The 25,701-nt window shown below is 40.8% G+C and overlaps 1 protein-coding gene across 3 annotated transcripts in view; it reads right to left on the bottom strand.

The window, feature by feature from the left end:
* Window positions 1–575: 575 nt before the first annotated feature.
* The window catches only part of Spock1 (SPARC (osteonectin), cwcv and kazal like domains proteoglycan 1), a 504,789-nt gene continuing 479,663 nt past the window's right edge, over window positions 576–25,701 (bottom strand). For 2 of the 3 annotated variants that reach the window (XM_026410690.2, XM_026410688.2), the window contains 5 exons: window positions 15,154–15,270; window positions 11,112–11,333; window positions 6,951–7,013; window positions 1,359–1,496; window positions 576–840 (listed from right to left, as the gene is read on the bottom strand). In XM_026410690.2, the coding sequence (XP_026266475.1) occupies window positions 650–840; window positions 1,359–1,496; window positions 6,951–7,013; window positions 11,112–11,333; window positions 15,154–15,270 (731 nt within the window). In that variant the 3' untranslated portion in view covers window positions 576–649. The remainder of the gene's footprint in view (window positions 841–1,358; window positions 1,497–6,950; window positions 7,014–11,111; window positions 11,334–15,153; window positions 15,271–25,701) is intronic. The other variant, XM_026410689.2, reaches the window with a different exon arrangement.

The raw sequence follows: 25,701 nt of genomic DNA, 5'->3' as shown, positions 1-25,701 counted from the left end.
TGTAAGCACATGCAGAAAGAATCATTCAGACACCAATTTTTAATAAAGAAGATGAGTTCCCCAAAGGGACTCTTTGACTGAATTAAGGCTGTTGTTTGTAGGAAGCCGGGTATAGTGATGTGGAAAAAAATCTTTTTAATAATAAACACCAGGGGTGGTGGGGCAGGAGGAAAAGGTACAGTGTGGTGTGTTTTCCACGACAGCTACAGGACACAAGAAAAGCACTGAGACACCGTAAGGCTGGGAACCATGCTGTGATAACCACCGATGTGGGTAATCAAAAAGGGTCTTTGACGTTTCAGAGGGTGGGGGCTCCCTGCACTGCTGGAATTCCAATAAATCACATGCTTGTGGCAGAAATCTCACAGGAGGGAAGAAGGCTCTAATTAAGCCAACCGTTCTCTTGTCAAAAACATAAAAAAGAAAAAAAATAATAAAAGTAAAACCCAAAACAACACCTTTCTCCCACACAACTGTATGCAAAATCAGAAAGCTCTGGGGACAGGCAGTTGACTTCCAAACCTTAGGTTGGGTACAGAGAGCAACAGTGGAGAAGACCTTGGTGCCTTGGAGTCTTAGATACAAATGCAGGAACAGGAAGTGTCTTGCAATATTGAGCAAAACGCATGTCCTCTTCCTCATGGGGGCACTACCATATGTACCCAACCTCGTCTTCTTTGTCGTCATCCTCATCCTCGTCGTCCTCTGTCACAGCTCGGGTGTGCACCCTCAGCTTCCCCCCTTTGTCCTTTGGTCCCAGCTCCCGTTCATCCTCTAGGTCATCCAGCAAGACCACGGAGCCACCACTGCCAAAGTCCCCGGAGGTTTCCTGCTCCTCTTCTGACACAGGGGAAAAAAAAATGGTTTCAGGTTGGTTTCTACGTATATCTCATGTCCCACATTGGGAGGTTCCTTCTGCCTGAGACTTAAATGGTAGGGTACAATGCATGGAAATTACTTCTGATGATGTAAATCTCATCACCACCCAGGGAGGGTGAGTCTCTACAGCATGGACCATAGCTGTTTGGATATGAACCCTCAGATTTTTGAGTTGATTCTACATTCTTAGGAGATTTACTATCCTAAGGAGATTTACTATCCTAAGTGAGAAGTGACAACAGCCTATTTCTCTGTGCCACTGACAGTTCCCTGTCAAAAACTGTTGTCTAACCCATAGGTCCTACCCCTTGCAAAATTAGCAATGGGTGAGCTCCTTCAACTTTTGGGTTCATGTGTATCTATCGTAAACTCGCTGAAGACCAGAGCTAACTCTTGAAATTCTTCTGTGATCCTTCCATGTCCAGGACCCACAGGTCACCCAGGGTCACTGTGGAGTTCATGCAGAAGGTCCTACTCACCACAGCTCACAGCACCCTGTTTCCTGGAGCCAGCCAGCTCATTCCCGTATTTATCCACACACCAGCACTGTCCTGTGCTGCCATGGCACTGGGTGGCTTTGTAATAGCCATCCTCATTGCACCGTGGTATGAATGCCCCTAGGGGAACAGGAAGTCCAACTTTAATCAGAGAAGCACAGACACATTTAGGTTTAATCCCATCCAAGACAGAGAAGAGAATTCACACATCAGGACAAATATTTGCTGCAGGGCTGGCAGGAGAGAATGTGGCTGCTTGGTGATTAGTCAAGATTATAGGGACCATGGCCTTTAAGAGCCCAAATGAATTGAACTCAGTTTTCCAAAGGGCTTGATAATAGCTGTCAGGTGTTGAATGCTGACATGTATTCTGGGCACTAAGACATGCACATATACAAATATGTATATACATATACAAATACAATCTCCATGAGTCTAAGGCATATGTATCCTTGCTACTTTTTAGTAAATAGGACACTGAAATACGGGAAAATTAAGTAATCTGCCTCAGGCACCCTCTAGAAAATATCAAGTCCAGATTTATGTCAGTCATTCTGAATCTAAAGCAATGCTTCTTCAACTTCTATAATGAAGAACGTACTTGTTTTAACTTCCAATCTATTGTGGACCAATCCTTGATCCAACCACATATGATGACACTGCTATTAAAGTTTCTAAATGTATCAATTTCTGTGCTTACTTCTGAGCAGTAATGTGTTCTGTAAATTACCACAGAGCACATAGTTGCCAGCCTTTCACCTTCCCTGCCATCCTGCCTATAAAAAGGCAATGATAGCTAAGAGCTTTCCTTGCATTATTTCATAGCGTCATCCTAGTATCACCAAAGATGTCGGTGCTGTGTCTACCTCCCTGTTTACATATGGAAGAAATGATGAATTACTTGCCCAAGGTTAGTCGGGATTCCTTCTTTCATGAATTCTTACATTTCCCTTTAAGTGGGTACTACTGTTAATTGCTTTTATTAATACTTGAGAAAAATCATGGTTTTTATCTTTATATACTATTAATGAAATGAATACTGGAAAACATTTAGAATGCTCCTTTCTGTGGATTTAATGTGGATTCTTTTATAAACATGTTACTATTAAAAGCCTTTTTTTGTAAAACGGAAAAAAACCCCTCCTAATTTATTTATAAAATGATTTGGGTAATTTTCTATATGCTGGACATTTTATATAAAATGAGAGTGATATCTTCCTTGAGGATTTTTCCATAAAAATATTCTGGGCCTGTTGTTGCCTATTCCGGCAGGTGAGAGCAGCATTTTGATTCATTTCATGGTTTTGACTAATTGCTGTCCTCTCATTTTTGTGACCAAAAGTTGGTAACTGATAGTATCCATTCCATCTAGGTTTTCATGATTGTTTAATTTCTTTTTCTTTTTTTTTTTTTTTAGCACTAGTTATCAAACTTTGGCCCCAGGACTAGCAACAGAATCTGGTAATCCCTTAGAAATACAAATGCTGGGGCCCCATGCTCAAAGCACTGAGCCAAAAACTTGAGAGGGTGGGGCCCAGCAGTCTCTGCTTTGAAAAACCCTCCAAGCTGTTTGAGAGCCACAAATCCAGGTTCCTCCCATTTATATCACTCAAATATTTGAGCTTTTTCACCTCATTGTCCCAGATTTCTCCATTTCATTATTTTTTTCGAAGAAACCACTTCTGATTTGCTGTTGTGTTATTTATTATCTTATTGTTTTATGCTTTAATCTTATCATTTCAGTTTACTGTATTGTCTTGTTAATTTTATTTTGATCTTCATTTTCCACAAATGCACCAGAAGGTAAGTAGATTCCTCTAAGCTTCACCTTAGTTGTTTCCAATAGGTTTTGGTACACAGTGCTTTTCAGTTTCATTTTACTTCTATTATTTATCTGAAATTTGTTGACTTTGTGGCATAGTCCATGGAAGGACATTTCATGTATATTTGAAAGACTGTATACTTTATGCCTATCTGCAGGGATACATATATAAATGTGAATGATAATTTGCTGTTCAGTTCTTCTCTATCCTTTTTTTTTTTGTCTAGTTGAACTGTAATTTTCCAAGGCTCTAAGTATGATTATGGAAATGACAGTTCTTCTTTGCAATTCTATGACAATTTGTTTTAAAGTTGTGATTACATCATCAGTTTGATGGTATAATAGGGCAAAAGGAACATTTTGACAAGATGATACTCTTTGCTTTTTAGAATGCAAAGTATTTGATTTTGTCAGATATGAACACTTATAAAAAGGAATATTTTCTATCTTTAAACTTCAGCTTCCATGGAATTGTTTTAAGTCTAACTTTCTTTTAAAATACCAATCAATAGTTTTGGTCTCATAATAAATGAGATTGGCCCATTTACATTTATTGTGATGATGGATGGCTTACTCTTATGTTTCCCATTTCCTGCCTTCTGTGGAAATCATCCAGTTTAATTTTCTCCATGTTTTCTATGCATTTAAAAACTATCTTAATATTTTTGTGGTTACTTTTAAGTTTTCTAGAGAAGCAGTTTTTCCTAGCAAGATCTAAAGTTAATTTATACTTTCTTACTGAAGAAACAAACAAACAAAATCCCAGACACATTTATACCATGTTTGTTCATTGCCCCCAATAAGCTGAAATTTTAATTATGGTTTGCTATTTTTGCGGGGGTGGGGATACTGGTGGTTAAACTCAGTGGCACTCAGACTGAGCCTCATCCCCAGCCCTATTTTGTATTTTATTTAGAGACCAGGTCTCACTGAATTGCTTAGTGCCTTGCTTTTGCTGAGGCTGGCTTTGAACTCGTATTCCTCTTGCCTCAGCCTCCCAAGCCGCTGGGATTACAAGTGTGTACCACCACACCCAGCAGTTTGCTATATTTTTGTAGACTATTTTTATTTTGAGTGAGCAGCATGTCATTTCTTCTTTTTTTTTGTAGTTGAATCTGTAATTCTGGGATAATTTGCCTGGTAGAGTAGGTCCTTTATTGATATTTTATTAAGTCTATGATTGTTAAGCCTACTGACTCTCAGTTTGAGAATCACTCTGTCATCACACTTGAATGATCATTGGGATAAGTTTAAAATTGTAGGTTTAAAGTTCTTTCCCTTTAGCACTTAGGAAATACAATTTTCTTTAAATTAGCTTTGCCACTAACAAGTTTGATGTCCACCTGACAGTCTTTGTGATTGTTTTGCAGTTTTTGTTTTCCTAACAAGATATCTGAGTGTGCTTCGTGACTGTGTGCTCATCTTCTGTGGGAGGATTCTTAGTGTTACCTTTTCCTCAACCTCATGAGCACAAGCCCCTGCTTTTGTGGCTTTCTACTCCCTAATCTTATTTCTGTGTCTTTTAGAGGGACTGAGTTTTCAAATCTACTTTCTATTTCATGGAATGATCCCAGAAAAAGAGTGTGGCATTTCGACAAATTGGAACCAGAATTTAAACATTTTACTCACCAGACTATTCCAACATGACCAGGGTCTCAGAGATCAAATGAGATCCTGGAGAGGAAGGTACCCTGGGGACCCTCAACACCATAGTAAGCAATAAGGAAAGGATGCTGATGCCCCAGTTCGAGGCTCTTAGGTGCACATGCCAGTGTGCATTATCCCTAGTTTTCAGAGAATGGTAGAGGAAATAGAGATAGTACATGCTGTCAATAGTCCCCAAAACCAAAGGGAAAAAAGGAAATAGAGAAAATACATGCTGTCAATAGTCCCCAAAACCAAGGGGAAGAGAAATTTGTGAACAGATTCTCAAAGACTGCAAAGAAAGAGAACAAGCAGAGAGTAGGGAAATGTTGATCCTCCCCCTGGAGCTATAGTTAGAAAACAACAGCACTCAATCGACCTAAAACAAATAAATAAAAATTGGGCCGAGCCCCTGGGTTGGTAAGAAGCAGGTGCTGCACTAAATCTATAATTTAACAAGATTACTGCTTTTTCTAAGTAGGGAGTAATTATAACTGATTATAATTTGTTGCTTGAATATCCCTGAATATGGTTATTATATTAGTATGGTTATTATATTAGATTTCCCCATGCATAAAATAATTGGTAAGCAAATAAATGGCTTTTTTTTTTTTAGCCAGTATGAACTCTGTATATACAAGATGTGAAAAGACAATGTGTCTTTCTCCTAGTAGGAGAAAGGCATTTTATTCACGTGTGCTAGGGTAAATGGAAAAATGAGACATCTCAGATGACAGACCTTATAGTTTTCTCATTAATTATTAAATAATGAGGCAATAACAAGATATTCATATCCCATGGAAACTTTTAAAAATATATATACTAATTTCATAATGTCATGTAGATCTTAGGTACGTCACTGAAATCCAAAAGGTTATCTCATGTGGAGGAGCAAGATCAGCCAGCCTAAGTCCCTGCACTGGAAAACGTATGCAGGAGAAATCCAGCCACTTTGTCTTCAGGCCAGGGTGATGTCTTTTTCACACAGGAGAAGAACCTAGACTCCAAGTTAAAAATCAAGACATCTTTAGAGTCTTTTCTGAGTTGAGTGGGGTGTTATCAGAAGTCAAAGGTATGAAGCAAACCAGGGAAGTAATTTTCAAATGTAGAAGGAAGACAGAATATTTACTTTGATTTGATCAAGAAATCGAGAAATCTCCAGAATCCATAGCCTGCTACATTTTACAGTCTGCGAGAAAATTTGCCGGTTTCTTTCAAATAACTAGATAAACTTCTGAAACGGCAGGCTGCTTAGGGAGCGCACCTGCCTCTGCATGCTTAACAAGGAGAATTCTGGATTATTGTGTTGCAGCTGTCAGCTCTTTTAAAAAGCAAAGCAAAGTAGGCTCCTTTTTTTCAGAAAATGAGGTTTGCCAATGTCTTGGTGACAGCCTCTTCTGAATGCCACCATTCCCCCAAGTGGTGGAGCCAGGAAGGCTCAAACAGGCCTGTGTGTCACAGACTTGCATATTAGGGAAACAGGCACAACTCCCTTGTCTATGCCTTAACACTGGAGGTGAAATGAGCAGTTTATAAACAGCCTGAGTGCTTTCCTCCAGGGATTGGGTGAAAGCAGAAATAGGGAAAATTGCAGACACCCCTCAGCCCTCCCTGATTGATAAACTCTGAAGGGGGTACAGCTTGTCTTCCTCCTTGAATGGACAGCTTACTTTGGAGACTAGAAGACATGCTCTCATTTATAGGCCTCATACGTTTAGAGCTGAAAAGAATATTTGAGAACTCCTTTTGATGCCTCTACCTGAAAGAAGAGAAAGCCAAGGTTTGCTGTAGCCCAATATCAGGCAGGACCTAGCAGGAGAGATGGTACTGGCTTTTCAGCTTGACTGAGCTGCCCATTAGACCCAGCCTGACCTGTGGTTCCTCCCGGTGGTAGAGCATGCAGCAGTTCTTAGCCAGCCAGTCCCATTTATGGCCAGATGTCTGTGGCATACTACCAGCTGCCTGTGAGAGCTTGGCCTGGGCCAAAACGAAACATTTCCTTCATGAGACACTGGCCTTAATTGAATAACCATTGCAGGGCTGAACGTTACAAGGGACATGGATGGTTTAATTAGTTGTTTAAACGGGTGGCAAGAAATTGTACTTACCCAACAGGCTTTTCCCCTTGCTCAGCTTCTGAATTCTGTTCATTTCATTCTGGCAAGGGAGACCTAAAAAATAATTTATGGAAGTCAGTTTCCAGATGGTATGGATATAATCTCTAATGATTGACTTCACTCTGGATGTGAAATGCAGACAATGACACACCTGGGAGTAGAACTGCTCCATATGCTGCTATTATGCAACAAAACAAATTCAGGCCATTAGAGTTACTAATTAAAAAAGAAACCATATCACGAGGTACTTAAAATAGTATTTAGGGGCTACTTGCATTGTAACAGGAATTTTTCTTCCTTCTAGCAACTCAAGCAAATGCCTAGTGTCTAATAGGTGATTTGCAAATCGACTTTTCCCCTTTATATCGAGAAGGAAGACTTCAGCAAAGGCTTCTGTGAGCTGAAAACTGGGACTAAGGCTTATTAGTGGGTAAGTGTTCTGAAGCCCCAGACCAAATAAGCAGAGGTGACAAATTTGTGATCTACCCCACGTCTTGCTACTAGAGGAAGAGGACTAAAACTACCCCCAGGACAAGGATGAAAATACAGAAGAGATCTAGAGAGGCAATGCCCATCACAGTTAAGAGCCTTTAAATTTAGGATCTGCCCCTACTCTGAGTACTCTGGCCAGCCTCTCTACCTCTGTCAGCCACTAAGTCCTTAGTTATAAAATGCATGTTGTATGAGCCCCCACGAAACCATCAGGTTTCAAGGAAAGTATGTAGCACTCTCTCCTCCCTAGAAAACTGATTTCCTTTCCAAACATAGTGATGCAACCTCCTTAAATCTCTAGAATTTGACTCTGACTTGCTTTGGCAGGTCTTGCATCTCTGGGAGGTTCTGCTATTTGCTTATGATCCTTTGGGCCACTGTTCCAGTTCCCTGGACTCCTATTGACTCTTTCTACAAGTCCCACACATATGAAGGATCTAAGTGCCTCTTAGATCCTTCATATGTGTGGGACTTCTATCTCTTACTTTGTGAATTTCACAATACTATCTGGTCTTCCTGTGAGAGAAACAGGTTATATTAGGACTTCTGGTTTTAGGATGCTTTCAGAGTAAAGGAGAAAGATCCAAAGTGAAAGACAACAAATACGAGTAGAACCAAATTCCATCTGTGACTATGAAAGGTAGCATTTATTACAACAAATAATTACCATTTTACTGAACTGTTAAAAATGTGCCAGGCAGTGTTCAAGAACCTTACAGGTCTTCATTGCATCCTCACAACCACCCTACAAGCTAGGTACCTATATTATTTCTCTTTTGCAAATGGAAATTCTCTTCTTTATAACTATTTAGAAAGATGAGAAGAAACTGGGTGTTTGGAATGCTGCTCCTGAAAATGAGGAACATCAAAATCATTCATAAACACCGTGTCAGACAATTTACTATGAAGCAAGTTTCCAATTTCTTTCAAATTGTCCTATAGCAATTTTTAAGACTCTTAAGGAAAAAATTAACTGACAAAATCTACTCAAAAATGGGGGGGGGGGGAGGAGATAAAACTCCAAAGGGAGACATGTTCATCATAGATTCCTCTAAGAAAGCAAGGATTTTAATGAAAACTAAACTGTGTAAAGCAAGATTTCAATGCACAGATGTATAGACTAAAGGATAAAAATGACATGGAAGAGAATTAGGCCATTAAAGAAATGAAGGCCACCTCCAAAGCAACAAAATTTATAAGAAACATCCATGTCATCAATGTTCTTGAGGAAGGAAGAATCAGACAAAACAAAGACAGTTTTCAAGGATAAAGTTAAGTTCCCTGAAAACTAGGATTAAAAAAAAAAAAAGAATTCAGTTCAAAGGAGCATAACACATCTCGGGGGAAAAGTGACAGTGACACAGAACATGCTTTAGTTTTTCTCTAAGAAATGAATGTGCTTGAAAAGAAGAGAAAGACTGCCTTTAGCTTCCAGGAGAAACATGGCTAGTACTTAACAGCAATTTGTACATACTAGCTGATGTCATTAGAAAACAAAGAAATGAAGTATTAAAAAGTAAAAGAAATTATTTGCAGATGATGGCATCCCATACCTGAAGAATCCAAGCAAACCAACCAGAATATCTTTATGAACACAATGAGAAGGTATAAAGATGGTTAGACATGAAATTGGTACAACCACTAGTGAGAAAGTTCAATGGAAAAAAAGTAGATTTCATTTACGATAACAGTAAAAACAAGAGAAATATAATGGTGAGAACAAAGCTTAAAAATGTAATTCCAGTGGTTGAGGACAAATCCTCTTCTAAGATAAAAAGAGTCAATATTATATAGCTAACAGGAACTTTGTTTTAATTGGACAAATGGCTTCGAAAGTTCACAGTGGAAGAGAAATATATGAAGAGTCAAGAAAATTTTGGAAAAAAAAATTAATGCTACAAGAGAATTGGCCTACCGGATATTAGAACTTACTGTAAAACAACTGAGATGTAATAGTGTAGAATTGATTTATGATTAGGACAGAGTATTCAGGAAGATCTATATCTTATAGGTACCATTTCAAATTGCCGGGAGAAAGATTAACCAATAAATGACACACAAGGACATCTGGATAACTATCTCTAGGGTTGGGGTGGAACTGAGTCCTTACTTGATTTTGTTTAGATACTTGCACAATCTAGAGTGATACAAGATTTAAATAAGCAACAAAAACTAAAGGTATTGAAGAAAGCATAAGAGGACTTGTTTACTATCTTAAAAATTACAAATACCTTTCTAAGGCTAATGTAAGATTTATGATTTAAAAAAAAACAAAATAAAAAAAAAATGGAGACATTCAACTGTCTCAATTTCTCTCTAGAAAAAAAATCTATGGTCAAAGGTGGGGAAAATATTTACAATATGACTAAAACAGTTCTAATTTCCTTAATATATTGTTTCCTATTAAAACACAAAATTCTGATAAAGTGTATAATGAACATAAACATTTATAAACATTTCAAAAATAAAGGAAATCTAAGAGTGCCACAAAGATGCTCAACCTAACTCAGGATTTATTTCATTTCTATTATCATATTTGGACATAATATTTCTTTCCACTGGGCAATGATCACAGTTTGGTTATTCCATGGAGAAATAGGTATTCTTAGGTATTTTGAGTAAGAATAAAAACTAGTGTAACACTTTAAGGGCAAATTCAAAATAATGCCCAAATTAAAGATGTGTTTACTTTTCTCTGGTAATTCTGATTCTAGGAATGTATCTTAATCCTATAAATGTGTACATAGGAAATCATTCAGTGAAAATCCACTGAATGCCCTTTTGTAGTGCCCACAGTTTTATTATGTGTGTATGTTGTCCGTGGATATATAAATAAAAATATATACATAATTTAAATACTATTAGTAGCCATCCTTTTTTCCCAGGGGTGGGGTCGGCCATCCCTGCCTGTAGTAGATTGTCCTTTATACCTCACTCATGCTGAACCAGATTTTCCTGTGGCTTGGAATTAGAATTCCAAAGCAAACCAAGCTGTGCTGGCTCCTTAAACTGTACATACCCCAAGGAAATTGAGACAGATGTAAGTAAAGGGAGGCCCCAGAGCCTCATAGGAAGTCAAGACATCTGCAACAGGATTCCTGCGAGTTCCTGTCTGAGTGTGGGTTACATGAGATATAGATATATTCTTCAAATCTTGTCTTTTTCTTTCAATAGCTGCAATTTATTTATAACTAAAATGTCCTTGTCTGAGACACTAAGTATAATACTTGCAAGTAACCTTCACTTAAGGGAAAATGGAGAATTCACGTCACAATGGGGATTATAATGCCCTTACATTTGCACAGTATTTTTCAACACAGAGAATCTCTTAATGACCTTGGGGATTATGCAGTGAAGGTTTATACACATCCATTTTACAGGTAAAAATATTGAGATACAATAGGGTTGGAGACTTTCCTAAAGAAAGGAACAACTCAAATAAGAGACTCCTTGATTATATTCTTAGTTTTTTAATGTACCATGTTATAAATAAGGAGAAATGAGCCATTGGGATGGCCTTTAAATGGTATGAGCTCTGCCTTCTCCAGCTGTGTCTTTCTATGCACTGGTCCCTGTTCACCTGCTTGCTATGTGATGGGGTCTTCCCTGGCACTCACTTGGCTGCCCTGGGCTCTGAAGCCCACCTCCCTCCAGCCTTACCTCCAGGCTTCTGGAAGCAGTAGCACCACTCGTTGTTAGACAGCTTGCCATCCTTGAAGGAGTCACAAGAGTTGAAGAGTGGCTTGATACAGGGCTCGTACTTATCCAGGTAGATGGCATTGATCTCTGAGTGGTCAAGCAGCAGGTCATAGTTCATGTCCAACTTATTGAACATCCAGCCCAGGGAGTCTTTGCAGATGGGCAGGATGCTGGTATCAAATCCTGCAAGAAAAAGGCTCATCTCAGGTACCACCCAGCCTGGCCTTTCCCACCCTGCCGATCTTCAGATTTCTGCCCCCAGGAGAGACAAGGGCTGGGCTCCACCTCATCCTGGACTCAGGCTGGTTTCTTGCCCAGATATAGTCTCCTTAGTCTGATGGAATATTTTCTTCTTGTTGTGGGTTTCTTAAATGAAACCTATTAAAATGTGCTAAAACAGAAGTCAGTGTTTGAGGAAAATATCTGCTAAAGAAAACAAATCCCCAATTCTAATTTATCTGTGATGTAAATATGGGTTTTCATTTACTAGATCTGCTTAAAACAGGGTATGCCTGAAACGAAGGATACAAATGTCCTGAAAACTACACTTCTCTATTTAGGAAAAAAAAAATGAAAAAACCAACACAAAATATTGTGAAAAGGATAGCAGTGAAATGAAACTATGTAGTGTAATCCAGAAGCACTGATTATATCCCAAAGGGCTGTTAAATCCAAACAGTCTGAACATTAATGGCAAAACAAGCCAGGTACTGCCTTCGTCCCCATTCTTCTTTTCTGCAATCCCCTAAAGAGATGCATGAGATGGAATCCAAACCAACTCAGACAATCATTTCTTTCTTATTTCCCCAGGGGAGGGGAAGTAGTTTTCTTAAAGAATTATTTGTTTCCACAATGGAAACTGTATGCACTTGAATAACAATACTTAGCTCAACACTTGGGACATTGAGACCACTGTAGACAACCCCCCCCCCAGAAGACATGCCCCAAATCTAAATCTCATCTTTCTTTCAGAGTCAAAGGCATGATACAATCTCAGGTTATTTTATAAATTGGATTTCTAGGACTGGTTTCATTTTCCTGGAATACTGTGATAAAAGTTAACTTTTGTATTGCTATATACAAAGCTCTCCTTTAAGCATTTTAGACTTAATTATCTCACTAAATCCTTGTAGCAGTCCTATGGAATGGTACCACCTGGTCTCTATGGATGAAAAAAATAAGGCTCAAGGTTTGAGTTACTTGTACAAGATCCTGTAATTGTAGAGCTGGAATTCAAACCCAGGCAGCCCAATCCAGAGTCTGTGTCCTCAGTGACTCCTCTCCCAGGGTTACCTTGGTATTCCTACCCTCAGGACATCCACTTGGCTCAGGATGCCATATTCGGGGACAGCCCAAGAAAAACGGTGATACAATGACTATTATGAAGGGTCCTAATGGGTTCAGTTGCCTACTCCATCAGTCCCTACCGACAGCCTGGTCATCAGGTTCTTTATGTACCTTCAGGAGCCCCTGCTCAGGCAGTAGGATATGAGATGCAGGAAAGTGTACCCAACCTTATAAAAGTTGTAACTGGAAAGAAGTCTTCACTGTCCAGAAGTCAATAAAATGAGTTTAACACCTCCCCTCTGAGCTTTCAGAGAGCCCAGTGCTGCCCCTCATTGTCCACACTTATTCATCAGATTTTTAAATACCCCGAGGGCAAAGAATGTCTTAACCCATTCCGTAGAGTCACCATGACAGTCACATGGTCAGTGTCATTAAAACAAGCCAAGGCCTGCCTCAGTCACCACCATCCCCTTTCATTATTATGATTATTGCTGAGAGAAGTTTTCTAGCTACTTTTAAGTTTACCTTTTCCAACATAAAATATCTGCAATTTAAAATTCATTAATTTTGATATGTCAGAATATATCTTTAAAAATCCCCCCTTTCTAGAATGGAAGACATAATGTGTCCCCTTCTCTGATTGAACATGATGACTGTCAAGAGTCTCTATGCTGATGAGGACCCTAAGGGCTGCTACAGGATGACTGACACTAACACCTGGCTCTACACTTTTATAGGCGATATTTTACATTATCTGAATCAATTTTATAGGATATTGACATTTTATACGTAGAAAAGAGGGGTTTATTGCTGATGGGTCATCAAAAAGATTTCCCAAGCTAGTTAGCTAATAATCAAAAGGTTGAGCCCACTCTGCACTCATTCAAAATTTCTAGAAAGAGGCACCTGTATCTGGCATCTGTGGCTACCAGGGGCAGAGGGCCTAGCTGGCCTCAAGTGCACAGGGCCCAGCACAATTCCAAAGCTCCCCCTTCAATGCTCCTGGATTAATAAAAATGTTGCTCCCTCTCTGGACTTCAGGGCTAACCATGCATCCTTCCTCTATATTCCCTCCACACCAATTGCTTCAGGACATCAAACCTAAAGCCTCTTTGGGGACTTTATTTGCTCCTGGCCAAACAAGTCTTTTGCAGGATCCTTGCTGTCTGTGGAAGGAGTCTCCTGGGACTGCAGGCTGTAAGGAGCAGCTCTCTTCACATCAATCTGCTCTCTGTTGAAAGGTTGTTCTGAAAGCCCAAGGGCCAGGCTGCTCCTAGAGGACCCAGGGAAAAAGTTTCCCTAGATCATCTGAGAATTAATTGCCTACAAACTCCCAAAGAACCTCTGCAGGAATGCAAAATAAATTATCTCACTTCACCCTTCCTATAGATACAACCATCCAATAACCAGCCTTCCCATCTAGATCCTGGGAAAAAAATGCTACCTTGCCCTTAGGATAAAAGATTAAAACTATTAAAATAAATATCCCCTAGGTATACATTCTTCATGGTATTTCTAGAAGGTTATGAGCAGCAAAGAACAATCAAAGATTAAGGTGGGTTTGTTGTTGTTGTTATTATGATGTCTGAGATGGATCTTGCTGTGTTGCCCAGACGGGATCCTAATAGTGGGCAATATAAATTCTTACCTTCTGCATTGAACCAGGAGCATTATTTTTGAAAATTCCATCCAAACAAATGGAGGATCAGGGATGGGATAAAATGCTTTGTTTTAAACAACATGTTTTTATATTTTGACCAAGTAATATCTAAGTGGCTATACAGAATAGGTTGTGGCAGAACTACATGCATCTGAACAATTGTGTCGCTCAGCAATATATTCTGTGCCAGTTGACCACAGTGTGGAGAGCCCATCTCTAACCACCATTGAGTTAAATGCATAGAGGGACTCCATTGAAGTGCAAATACTGGTGGCCCAGGAGCCTCTTTTCTGGCTGATGACAGGGCAGAATATGGCTTCTGCCCATTCAGCAGCCTGGGCCAATGGTGGCTCCTTGAGGAAACTATAGGGTGATGCGGGGTAGGGCCCACTTGTCTGGGAGTTTGAAGAGATAACAAAATGCAGTCTGACCAATGTATACAAAGACATTAGCAAAGATACTTGCAACAGTGTTGGTTTAGCTAAACCTTACCAACAACCTAAACTCCCCAAAATAAAGGTCTACATAAATATATTGTTATATCTAAAAATTAGAATTCTATGTAGCTATTGCAAAGAATACTTCTCAACAATATGACTGAATAGTCATATTTCTAAATAAAAGGTCATAAGACAATCTTAAAGTTTGACCCAAACTTTGTAATCAGTCATACACATAAGCACATGTACTTTCACACAGGACAAGGAAAAGCCCTCCGAGTTTATACTGGGGCATGCTCATAGTTATTAAAATGGTGGGAGTATATATTTTTCCTTTTCTTTTTGTACACCAAATGTGTTTTCCAAAATGTCTATAGTAAACACAATATTTTAAATTAGCCTTTTCAAAACACAAACTGTTTTTTGAGTCCAAAGCATTGCTTCCTTCTCCACATTTTAATATTTCTAAAATTGGGACATATTTTAAAATCAACATGTACATTTAATGTAGGGTTTCTTTAACCCCAAAATGCTATTGTTAAATCAATAAAGTCTAATAACTGAAGAAATGTGATACTTGCAGTGAGATAAATTAGCAAAAGTAGAGTGGTCTTACTGCCTTGGGCTGTGTCGGAGCTGGTGGGCTTGATGACCCTGTTTGCATCCTCATGCAGAGCTCCAAACCAGTCTTTCAGCCGGGAGGCAAGATTCCTCAGTTCCTTGTCCGTGCAGGCTGGAAAAAAGCAAATAGAACAAACAGTGAGTCCTGAGTTTTCTGCCCTCAGTGTGCAAGGCTATTGGGAAAGTCACGTTCAAAGCAAACCTCAAACACAATGTAAATCCCACCTTTGCTCTGAAAGTACCCCAAAGGATGCTGCCATCACAAGTAGAGTAAAATAAAGAAGAGCCTAAATTCCCAGGACAGCCAGCATTGTTCAGACTTAAATTTGGATAGCCTGCATGCTGGTAAAGCAAGCTGCACAAGCCTCTCAGTTGTGTGTGCAGCATCCTCAGAAGACCAACACTGATCCTTTTTGCTAACCACATACAACTTGCTATTGCACATTTGCCAGAGCAAATTACATTTTCCACTATACTCATGCCAAGAGATTAACACCAAGCAATAGCTAATGCTCTTAGGGAGAGGCTGCTTAGGACACCAAAAGATTCCAGTAATAGCAGACTCTCCAGTTTGTTTTAGCTCAAGAGTTGAATTTGAGTTTGGGACTTATTTTTCTTCCTATGGACTCAGTCTTACTTTCCATTATTGACAGATGGATGCCTTCTCCATGGAAGAGTCTTTTATGTCTCAGCCCATCTATAACTATCTGGCTCATTTTGGGGGATATGAGTTGGGGCAGATGGATACTCCTGAGGAAAGAAAATACAGATGGATGGATGCACAGGCAGGTGAGCAGGTGAGTACAGCTATTTGAAGTTGTCTTAGAAGTCTGGAATAAGACTTGATAGGAGAAACCATAAAGCAGAGAAAAGGATGCAGACAGGAGCCGACTTTGCCTATTTTCCTGACTTTGCCTCAGTGAATGCTTTAATTCTGAGTTTGAGAATCCTGGCAAAGGATTCAGGCAGTGGGCCGCTACCAAGAGACAGAAAAACCAGCAATGCATTTTGTGGCCTTTAGCAATTGGGGAGAGAAATTAGAAACCCACATAGCCAAAATCCCAATGAATAAGGGATGTGGGGAGGAACACCACAACTGTCACTTTTCCCAAATTCTAAAGCTCCACAAGCAAGCAGCTAAGCAGTCAAAAGCTCAGTGTTGCACAGTGAGCCAAGTTCTGAGTGTCTCTGATGCTAAAGGCTCAGAAGCCACCACACATCTAGACTCATCCTCACCTGGGTACCTAACCAGCCTCCAAACAGCACAGACCCTGACTGAATTGAGGTGCCTAGCTACCATCTGCCTTGCAAAGGCCAGGTGACTCTTCACCAGAAGAAAACACCACCATACAGAGCCTCTCCTTATTTCTGTTTTCCATGTCTGCTTCATAGTCCAGCTCATCTTTCCTAAGCCTGGAGCCTGGTAGAAAAGCCAGCTTCCCAGACCTCCGGCAGGAAAGATGTCTCATTCACCAGTGACTAGGCCCAGACTAGCTCTATGCAACCTAAAAGCTACTTTCATTCCAGCTAATATCCAAACTTTAAACTCTGCAAAGTACCACCTGGATGTGTGTTCAGTGCTTATACCCAAGTTGCTAATTACCTCAAGACACTTCCTTGCTTTTACCAACTAGGACATGACCATATTTTAAAACAGCCACTAAGAAATGTCTTCACAGACCGCATAAAAGGATGTGGGATCTGTGGTCAATCTCACATTTGAAATTGGAAAATTCATAGCATCTATGTTTTCTCTCGCTATGCACACCATCTATTCCAAATGTTCTCTGAGCAGAGAAAATTGCCAAGTCAACTTGCAAAGGAAATCACTCACTGCAAGATAAATTACTCAGTTGTGTTTCACTAAACCCTGACAGATGTGCAGGTAATCTGTATCTTCACAAGACTCCTGGATTTCCCATAGGCTTCCCAAAGTACACAGGCTGTGGACGGTCGATGGAATCAGGCACTGGAATCTTGAAAGAGTGAATCTGTCACTCAGGGACAGATCCACAAGCAGGGAGCTGTTGGCATGGATAGAGAGAGATTGGAAAACCAAAATGGAGATAGGTCCTCAACAGAGAAGTCCAAAACCCTGTTCACTCATAGTGCCCTCAACAGAGAAGTCCTTGGGAGGAGAAAGTCAGGCATATCCAGCCTAGAGCTTGCTATATTCCAGAGGAAAAAAAATAATCAAAGATGACAGCCTGCAGAGAGCCATTTGTTCAGATTTGGTTCTCCAGCCACAGTACACAGCTGTACATGGGAGGAAAACACTTGCCTTTTAAGGGTTCATCACCACCCCGAACAAAATTTCTAACCTGTGATTCTTGCTTTCAGAAGTGAGGGACCCAAGAGTCCTTGCAATATACTTAGTACCTTCCTAGGGAAAATTAATTTTTTTTAAGAGAGAGAGAGAGAGAGAATTTTTTTAATATTTTTTTTTTTTTTTTTTTTTTTAGTTTTCGGCGGACACAACATCTTTGTATGTAGTGCTGAGGATCGAACCCGGGCCGCATGCATGCCAGGCGAGCCCGCTACCACTTGAGCCACATCCCCAGCCCCTAGGAAAATTAATTTTATGGGGAAGAAAGTGTAAAATCATATCCACCTGCTGTTCCTGCACTCTGCCCTGAAGTGGGCCAGTCTTATCATTTCTAATGAGGAGTCCTGCTGCTCTCCACCCTTCCTGGTGAGAGATGAAGGTGCTCAGCATCAGTCTTCAGAGGAAATATGGTGCTGTCTAGGGAAGCATTTGGTTAAGTCATGAAGATCAGAGAGCTGAGCTATTTTTCCACTACATTACTTTCCTGAGTGGATGACTACCAGCTAGCCCCCTTCTTCTCCCATGTTCAGTTATATCCCCCTCTGGCTTCCACCTGGATTTCAGCTTGCTTTGCGTTGTTCTCATTCTCCCAGTAGTCTCTGCTCAGAATCTTCCATCTCAATGATGTTTCCCCATTTGCCTTTCTTGTTTCTCCAGGTCACTTCGTACCTTTCTTACGTGACCCCAATCTGCTCCAACATGGCTGGTACATTGGCATCATTTTGGGGATCCACTGATTCCCAAGGTGAGCCTCTTCTCACAGGAGGTACCCAGATATTCAAAGCCTCAGGTAAACACTTAGGAATTGTCCTAGATTTGTCTTCTGCACTCTCCTTATCAGTGGGCCACAGAATGTTTGCTTCTTGCTATCTCTGCCTTTATTCCGGTCCATAATGCCCAGGGACATCTATACAGGCTCCAAATTGAACTCCCATCTTTCTCCCCACATTCTCTTTTTCATCCAGCAGCTAGAGTGACCTTTCTAAAATGGACATTTGTCACTTTCCTGCTTGAGCTACTTCAAAGGCTCACACTTACTCTGTAAGTTAAGTCATAACTTCATGGTATGACCTAAGTGATGGTAGGGTCCATCACTGAAGACCTTGCTGTCTCCATTCTGCATTCACCTGCCTTGGCCTCCATGTTCTGTCCTTCCTCCCATTCCTTCACTCTTTCACCTGGACATACCTCTCCTTGTCTCCTTGACAATGCCAATGTCTCCATTATATCTTAGTTTTAAGGTTACTTCCTCTCTGAGTACTTCCTAACACTCGGACTTGCTCCTCAGATGACTTTTATCCCACCTCTGATTTCTCATTCAATGCCCATATCCCCCTAGATCATAGCAACATAAACATGTTCTGAGATTCCTCAACATCAAACACAGCCTGGCATAGAAATGCTCTCAATATATACCTACTGCTGGGCTGTCATAACCCCCTTGTTGCCTTTTGAAAGTTACATTTTTTCCATCTGCAAAATGGCATAATAAAACTTAGCTAATAGCATCAGTAGAACATGGCTCATAGCTTCTGGCCTATAGCAGGGACTCAATAAATTTATATTCTCCTTTCCATACCGCAACAGTCTACATAATGTTAGAATTGTATTGTTATGCTTTATTTTTAAGCCCTGGGGAGTTGCTGGTAGCATAAAGAGTAACATGTCTCCTTACTTCTTTTATAGGCAAGTCAGTCAGAAGTTCAAGAGATTTGGGTTGCAATTTCTGCCTGCCTTCTCTCAAGTGGATAAACTCCACAGTGGGGGGATAGGTCTGACTTGCCCACACCTATGTTCCTATTACTTACCATAAAGTGTATGTAGTAGTTGTTCAAAAGAAAACATGAATGAAAGGACACATGAGTTACAAATTCCCAAGGTCAAATGCTATTATGTTGTAGAGTCGGGACTTGAATGCCATCCCTGTGTGTGGGACTGGTTTCCTGGATAGATTTGGCTTACAAGTTTTTAGTCCTCATGTATGCCATTAATATACATGGTCCAAGCTCTGGGTTGAAAGAAGTACAAATGTCAGGTCCTCGCATGTAAAGGATGCTCTATAATGACACAGGCAGGCAGCTTGCTGAGCGATACAGGACAGAGCAAGCCCTTACCTTCATTAGCTTTGGTGTGAGAACAATGGCCTTTTGGGAGGACTGCCAGAACAGCCTGCTACACGTCACATGGGCAGCCACTAGGGCTTCATTAGAGAAAAGCATAGTGCCATTGCACATTACTCCACAATGTGAAAAAAAGACAGGTCCCTCCCCTAGAAAAGCAGAGCACACAGGCAGGGAAGGGCCCAGGTAATCTGAGGCTCTCCCAATGGACTTTGCCTGTCTGGAAAATATGACTGAAATGCAATAAGCAAATGTAAATGAGGCACATGCCATATCCATGGAAGGTAGATAGCACCGGGAAACAGATGTGATGGCCATTTCCACCTGGGCACCTTCTCGCCCCTCCATCCAAGGGTGTGGAGCTTTAAAGCACCATGAGCTAGCCTGGATTTGAATGCAGACAGCATTGAAGAAAAGCCTGAAGTACAGCATAAGCAACCCAGTTGACAGAAGTGGAAAGGACTCACTGTTGCCAATAAGGTAGAAGAAGCTCTTCCAGGGTTACTGCAGCAGCCCTGGAGGTTAGAGAAGGCCAAGGGAGAGGACTGATCTCATAATATTTGCTTATGGGGCAGTTAGGCTGCCTGGGCAGCAGATAATGGGGGAGGAAAGGCATTGCTTCTGATCTGAATGAATGTCACTAGCCTATCTCCGCCTAACCCTGGCCCCTGTGTTCCATCCTCCCTCCCAAAGTCAAGGGCTAATGAAGAGCTAGGAAGAAAGTTTCAAAATTTTGGAAGGAGAAAACCAATTTTCAATTAGAAAATTGAAGCTTCTTTAAAAAGTACTCCCAAAGGCTCTAACTGGTATCTAAGCCTGTTTTCAGCTTATTGATGACTTTGGGGGCAGAATGATACTCTCAGCAAGACCTTTCAGAGGATTAGACTTAAAGGGAAAGAAAGAGGTACAGAAAATACTGGGCAGGTGATATTAAGAAATAAATAGAAGTAGGAACAGGATAAAAAGACTATATTCAAAGCTGGATTGCTAATATCTACCAGAGGGAGACAGGGAGCAAGTGTGACCGGGTGTGTGTCTGTATTAGCAATCCTAACTGAAGCCACATTTGAACACTTGACTGGGGATGCCTCAAAATGGCAAATCTGACATATAAGCATCATAGAATATCTATAAACTTGTGCTAGGAAACCAATTACTGGTCTGCTCTTGAATGTATGGAATCCTTCAGGTAAAGGGCCCAAGGAAAAAATACCTCAAAACACACACACACACACACACACACACACACACACACACCGATCTCCCTCTCCCACCCAGCCTCACTGATGCTGAACTCAGGGTTCTGGTAGAAGCTAATATGAAAACAACCAGGATTTAATTTAAACTTTAGTGCCTCTGAAGGTAATTAAAGAGTTGGGCCAGGCTCAAGTTCTCCCTGGGAGCAGGCTGGGAGGCCTCTCAGCAATGGAGACCTGGGGCTGGCCCTTTCACACTAATCTCCTTCAGCCCTCCTAGGTGCTGTTGGGAATAATTACTTCATCAGAGCAGCTCTGGATCAATGCACCCAGAGTGTTTGCAATTAGCAGTTCCTGAAAAAGGTCCAGCTGAGCCTTCTGTAGGGCCGAGAGTAGAAGCTGGGATAACACTTCCTGAGCCTGGAATGGAGCAAAGGCGAGATGCCTTCTTAAACTGCCTTTCTTGGGCCCAGCCTCTTCCCTGCACTATTGCATTCTCAGGCTGCTGGTAGCCTGCAGGACTCTAGAATCCTCCTCACCAACATCACTCGGTCCCTCCTGTTGTATATCTGGTCCACAGCCGGTAACCCAGTGCTGGAGCAATCTGCAGAAGTGCTGAGGATGCTGCACACCATGGAACTTGAAAGAGGGAGAAACAGCGAGTCTACAATTCCCTTAGGCACGTGGGCTCTAATAAACTGGAACACAAATAGGTTACAGTTGATGCTGCTTAATACAGTTTTAAGAGCAATAACCAGACTCATTGAACTTTCAAAGAACCCTGGGGAGGCAGGAGAGACTAAGTAGGTTTTGGAATCCGGTGGAACTAAGCACAATCCCTTTTTTGCCACCCCAGCTGGGACTGTGGAAAAGTTAGTTTCAAATCACAATCTCCTCATCTGCAGAAGGAAAGTGAAAAGCAAACTAGTTACCAGGATTATAAAGGTTAAGCTGGAATGTACTTAAGCACTCAGCACCAGATCTGCCACATCGTCCACACGCAGTAGCTGCTGGCCATGATCTTTGTGTTTGTGGACACAGGGTAGCATGGTGATCAACCAGTTTGTGAACTGAGATCCTAGATATGGTATTTGCACAGGAAATGGTCTCCTGAAGCCATCCAGCAAGATACAATTCTCCTCTGTCTTGTTTCAGAGAAGTTCAATGATCTCTCCCAGAACCTACAGATGGTCAATGGCAAAATGGAGATGACACCCAGCTCTCTTAACTAGGAGTTCACTCATCTGCTCTTAGGGCATGACCCAAGTCTCCCAGAGCTGCCTGTATTTGCTCTTGCACAGTCCCCAGAGGCGCACTATGAGGGCCTATGCCATAAGGTAACAATCTCGCACTTAAGTTAAAGGGTTGGAACTTCAGGTTTCTGCGTCTGAATACCAGTGTTGTTGTTTGTCAGGAAAGTCAGGGATCTTCTCTGAGCCTCTGCCTTCTTATCTGTAAAATGGGGATGGCCATAGTACAGGCACCATCAACCACTCAGGCTGCATAAGTGCTTAGCATGAATATTAAGCTATCAAAAATTATCAGGTAGCCACTGTCATCTTCTGCTCTGAGGATGTTCAGGAACTTGTAGCATTCACCCTTGAGAGGCTAATAGTATGCTCCCAGCCACAACCAACTGCAATGACAGAAAACGCACTTGGGGCTCAAGGAAGGGACTTCCAAAGCATACACGGATGAATCCCATTTCTAATTGGAGCTCATCTGACAGGGATTTGAGCCAGGTTATGTCTGCTCAAATTAAATTGTATTATATGCAATTCCAGTTTTTACTTTTCAGTGCCTAAAACATCAATATATATTCATGTTCTTTTACCCTCAGAGAAGGCATCATTTTATATAAAAATGGGCATGAGGAAAGGAATCAGGACCCTATTATTCAGGCGCTTGCTAACAAAGTCTTTTTTTTTTTTTTTTAAGAGAGAGTGAGAGAGGAGAGAGAGACAGAGAGAGAAAGAATTTTTTTTAATACTTATTTTTTAGTTCTCGGTGGACACAACATCTTTGTTGGTATGTGGTGCTGAGGATCGAACCTGGGCCGCACGCATGCCAGGCGAGCGCGCTACCGCTTGAGCCACATCCCCAGCCCACAAAGTCTTTTTTAAAACACAGTTTTTGCAAGAGCTTAAAATACTGACATTAAACTTAGAAGATGAGTTAAACTAATTAATGCTACAACCTACAAGCAAAGATGGATAAATCTCCCTATTAAAGCCATTAAGACTATTCTTGGTAACCTGATTTGAGGTGACTTTAATGTTTCCCTTGATTCTAATGGTAATCCTTCATCTGGAAAAAGAAATACATTTAGAACTTGCACAATACTGGTAAATGTGCATTAGTGGAGTAACACTTACTTTTCCCCCTGAATAATATAGAGCAGAAAGGTTAGTTAGAAAAAATAAGCTTTTAAAGCGTCTGATAAAATCCAGTCTTTTCCACATTCTGCCCCCCCCCCAAAAAAAAGAATATGCAAAATGTTGGTTAGAAATGCCAACTTGGGATTTAATTGTATTTCCTAGCTAATGGTTCAGCATTTCCTTTTCCTCATATGTATGGGAGACCTGGAACAGATTGGCAGTGAATGTAGAAAACAGAATTATAATGATCAGTTTTACTGAAGGAGTCAATGGCCAACCAAACTACTTAGGTCTTCAACTAATAAAGATGAAACTTGAAAAATAATAGTAGGTGCTACAAGACGAGACATGAATGGGCTCATCCAGGACTACTGAGAGCCAGGATGGACAGAGCCCTGGGAAAGGGGTTGGTGTAGTGATAGCTGATCTCTGCCTGGGCCACATCCCTGCAGAAAGAGTATGAAAGTCACTGTGACTTTTGGTAATGTGTAAACTCGAGTAGCCAATGGCAGTCAAGGAAGGCTTCTGGGAGGAAGCAGAAGTTGAGCTGAGGTTCACATGTAGGGAGGAGGTAGGGAAACATTCTAGGCAGGTTTTCAAAACAACAAAGACAGTTTGAATGAAGTGATTGATTGATTGGTTAAGCTGATTTATACTTAAGATTAGCTTTACTCAAATCAATTTTAATAGGATTAAATCTATTTCTTATCTAGTGTGGTGGTATATGCCTGTAACCCCAGTGGCTTGGGAGGCTGAGGCAGAAGGATTGCAGCCTCAGCAATTTAGTGAGGCTGTAAGCAACCTAGTAAGATGCTGTCTCAAAATAAAAGATAAAAAGAGCTGGGGATGTGGGTCAGTGGTTGAGTGCCCTTGGGTTCAATCCCTGGTACCAGAAAAGAAGAAAAAAAAAACTATTTCTAAACTGTAAATGTATATAAAAATATGAATGCACATAGGTGTGTCTGTTAATTTCTGTTTATCTATTTTAAAATATTCTGCTCTACTACACACCACATATGTACATATACATTCCAAGGGATGATTTCTGACACAGCACTATTCCAGGACTCATCCTGAAGCCTAAATCTGTAAGTGGCTTTTAGGTACATAAATAGAAAATGTGTTTTTAAGATACATATAAGAAGAACCTCTATTCCCAATGGGCAATTTGCATCCAGTTTCACCATCTTGAATTCTGAGTCCAAATCTAGGTGCTATTAAACATAGCTTTAGCTTCTGTTTTTCAATGCTTAAAACATCAACATATGCATGCATGTTTTTACTCTTATAAAGGAGGCTAACCTACGTTGTTATTTAATGTGTCATGAAGCCACAGGGATTGGTGGAAGACCATGAGTGACAAACTTGAGAACTTAGATCTTATCCTGACAATATAGGAAGCTTAAGAGGCATTGGGAAACTGAATGGTTCTTTTACTTGGGGGTGAAAGAAGGACACAACTGGAAACCTCCATACACAGATTTGGTGGTGGACCACAAGTGGACTTAGGTACATGAGCTCCTCTTACTTCTCTCAGATCCTCCCCAAGACCCTACCCTGACCTAGATGGATGGTGACATCAGTGGACAGGCTGGTTGGTTGGACAGGTGGGAGCTCCATGCTCTTCTGTAACAAAGGTCCACCAGCATCTCCAGGGGTCTAGGCTGAAGCTGGCATTGAGGACCTGGAGAAGCCTGGGCCAAATGCAGCCTGACTTTTTCACTTTTATACATCTAATAGACAAACTAGTAAAAATATCATTATAAACAAATCAGGAGCCCAAGAAGAACCTTCTGAAACCATAAAGTGTGTCTTAGGCTACTGTTAATGCCACCAGGATGAGTACTTGACTCATGAATTCTCCTACCCTTCAGATCATACAACTCATTCTCAGTTTGTCCCCTCTCTTCCTCAGGGCATGAATGGGAACAGTGACCTGGTATAAGAAGCAGCTGGCAACCAGCCTCAAGGACCTCCTCTGGACTCATAGAAAACCTTGTGACTGACACAGAGATAAAATATTAGCTATTATTATTTCTGTTTCTAGTAAAATTGTTGTATTTGCTCAAACTGTGGGTTGAGAGATACAGTGTCTAACCAGGTGGTAGGACAGAATACAGCTAGCAACTTCTCTCTTCCCCTCCTGCATATCAGATATAATTAACAATGAAAACAGGGAGACAAGTCATATATTTCACTTCCACTTACACTAAAAAAAGAAAGAGAGCCTCTAGGCTTCAACAGTATAGCAGAAGCCACCCAGATGGAAATTAAAAAGTAAAAGGTCCAAGTGGGCCAATAAAAAAGCAAACAAATAAAAATCAGCACAAATATCTTTCCCACAGGCAAAGGGTTCCTTATGAAGTGATAGACCAAAAGTTCCTGCTCAGCAAGAACTAAGGGATAGGTGAGAGTTGAAATGAAAAGGTAGGATAGAGGAAAATGGCCCAGGGGCCCCGGATCTCAGAAGATGCCTACAAAATTGTTTCTGTGTAAGGAAGAAGCTCATTGCAAAGCACTTAG

Source organism: Urocitellus parryii, chromosome 1, assembly GCF_045843805.1.
Source record: "Urocitellus parryii isolate mUroPar1 chromosome 1, mUroPar1.hap1, whole genome shotgun sequence".
NCBI lineage: Eukaryota > Metazoa > Chordata > Mammalia > Rodentia > Sciuridae > Urocitellus > Urocitellus parryii.
Note: the sequence above shows the minus strand (reverse complement) of the source record. Positions and strands in the feature narration are given on the sequence as shown.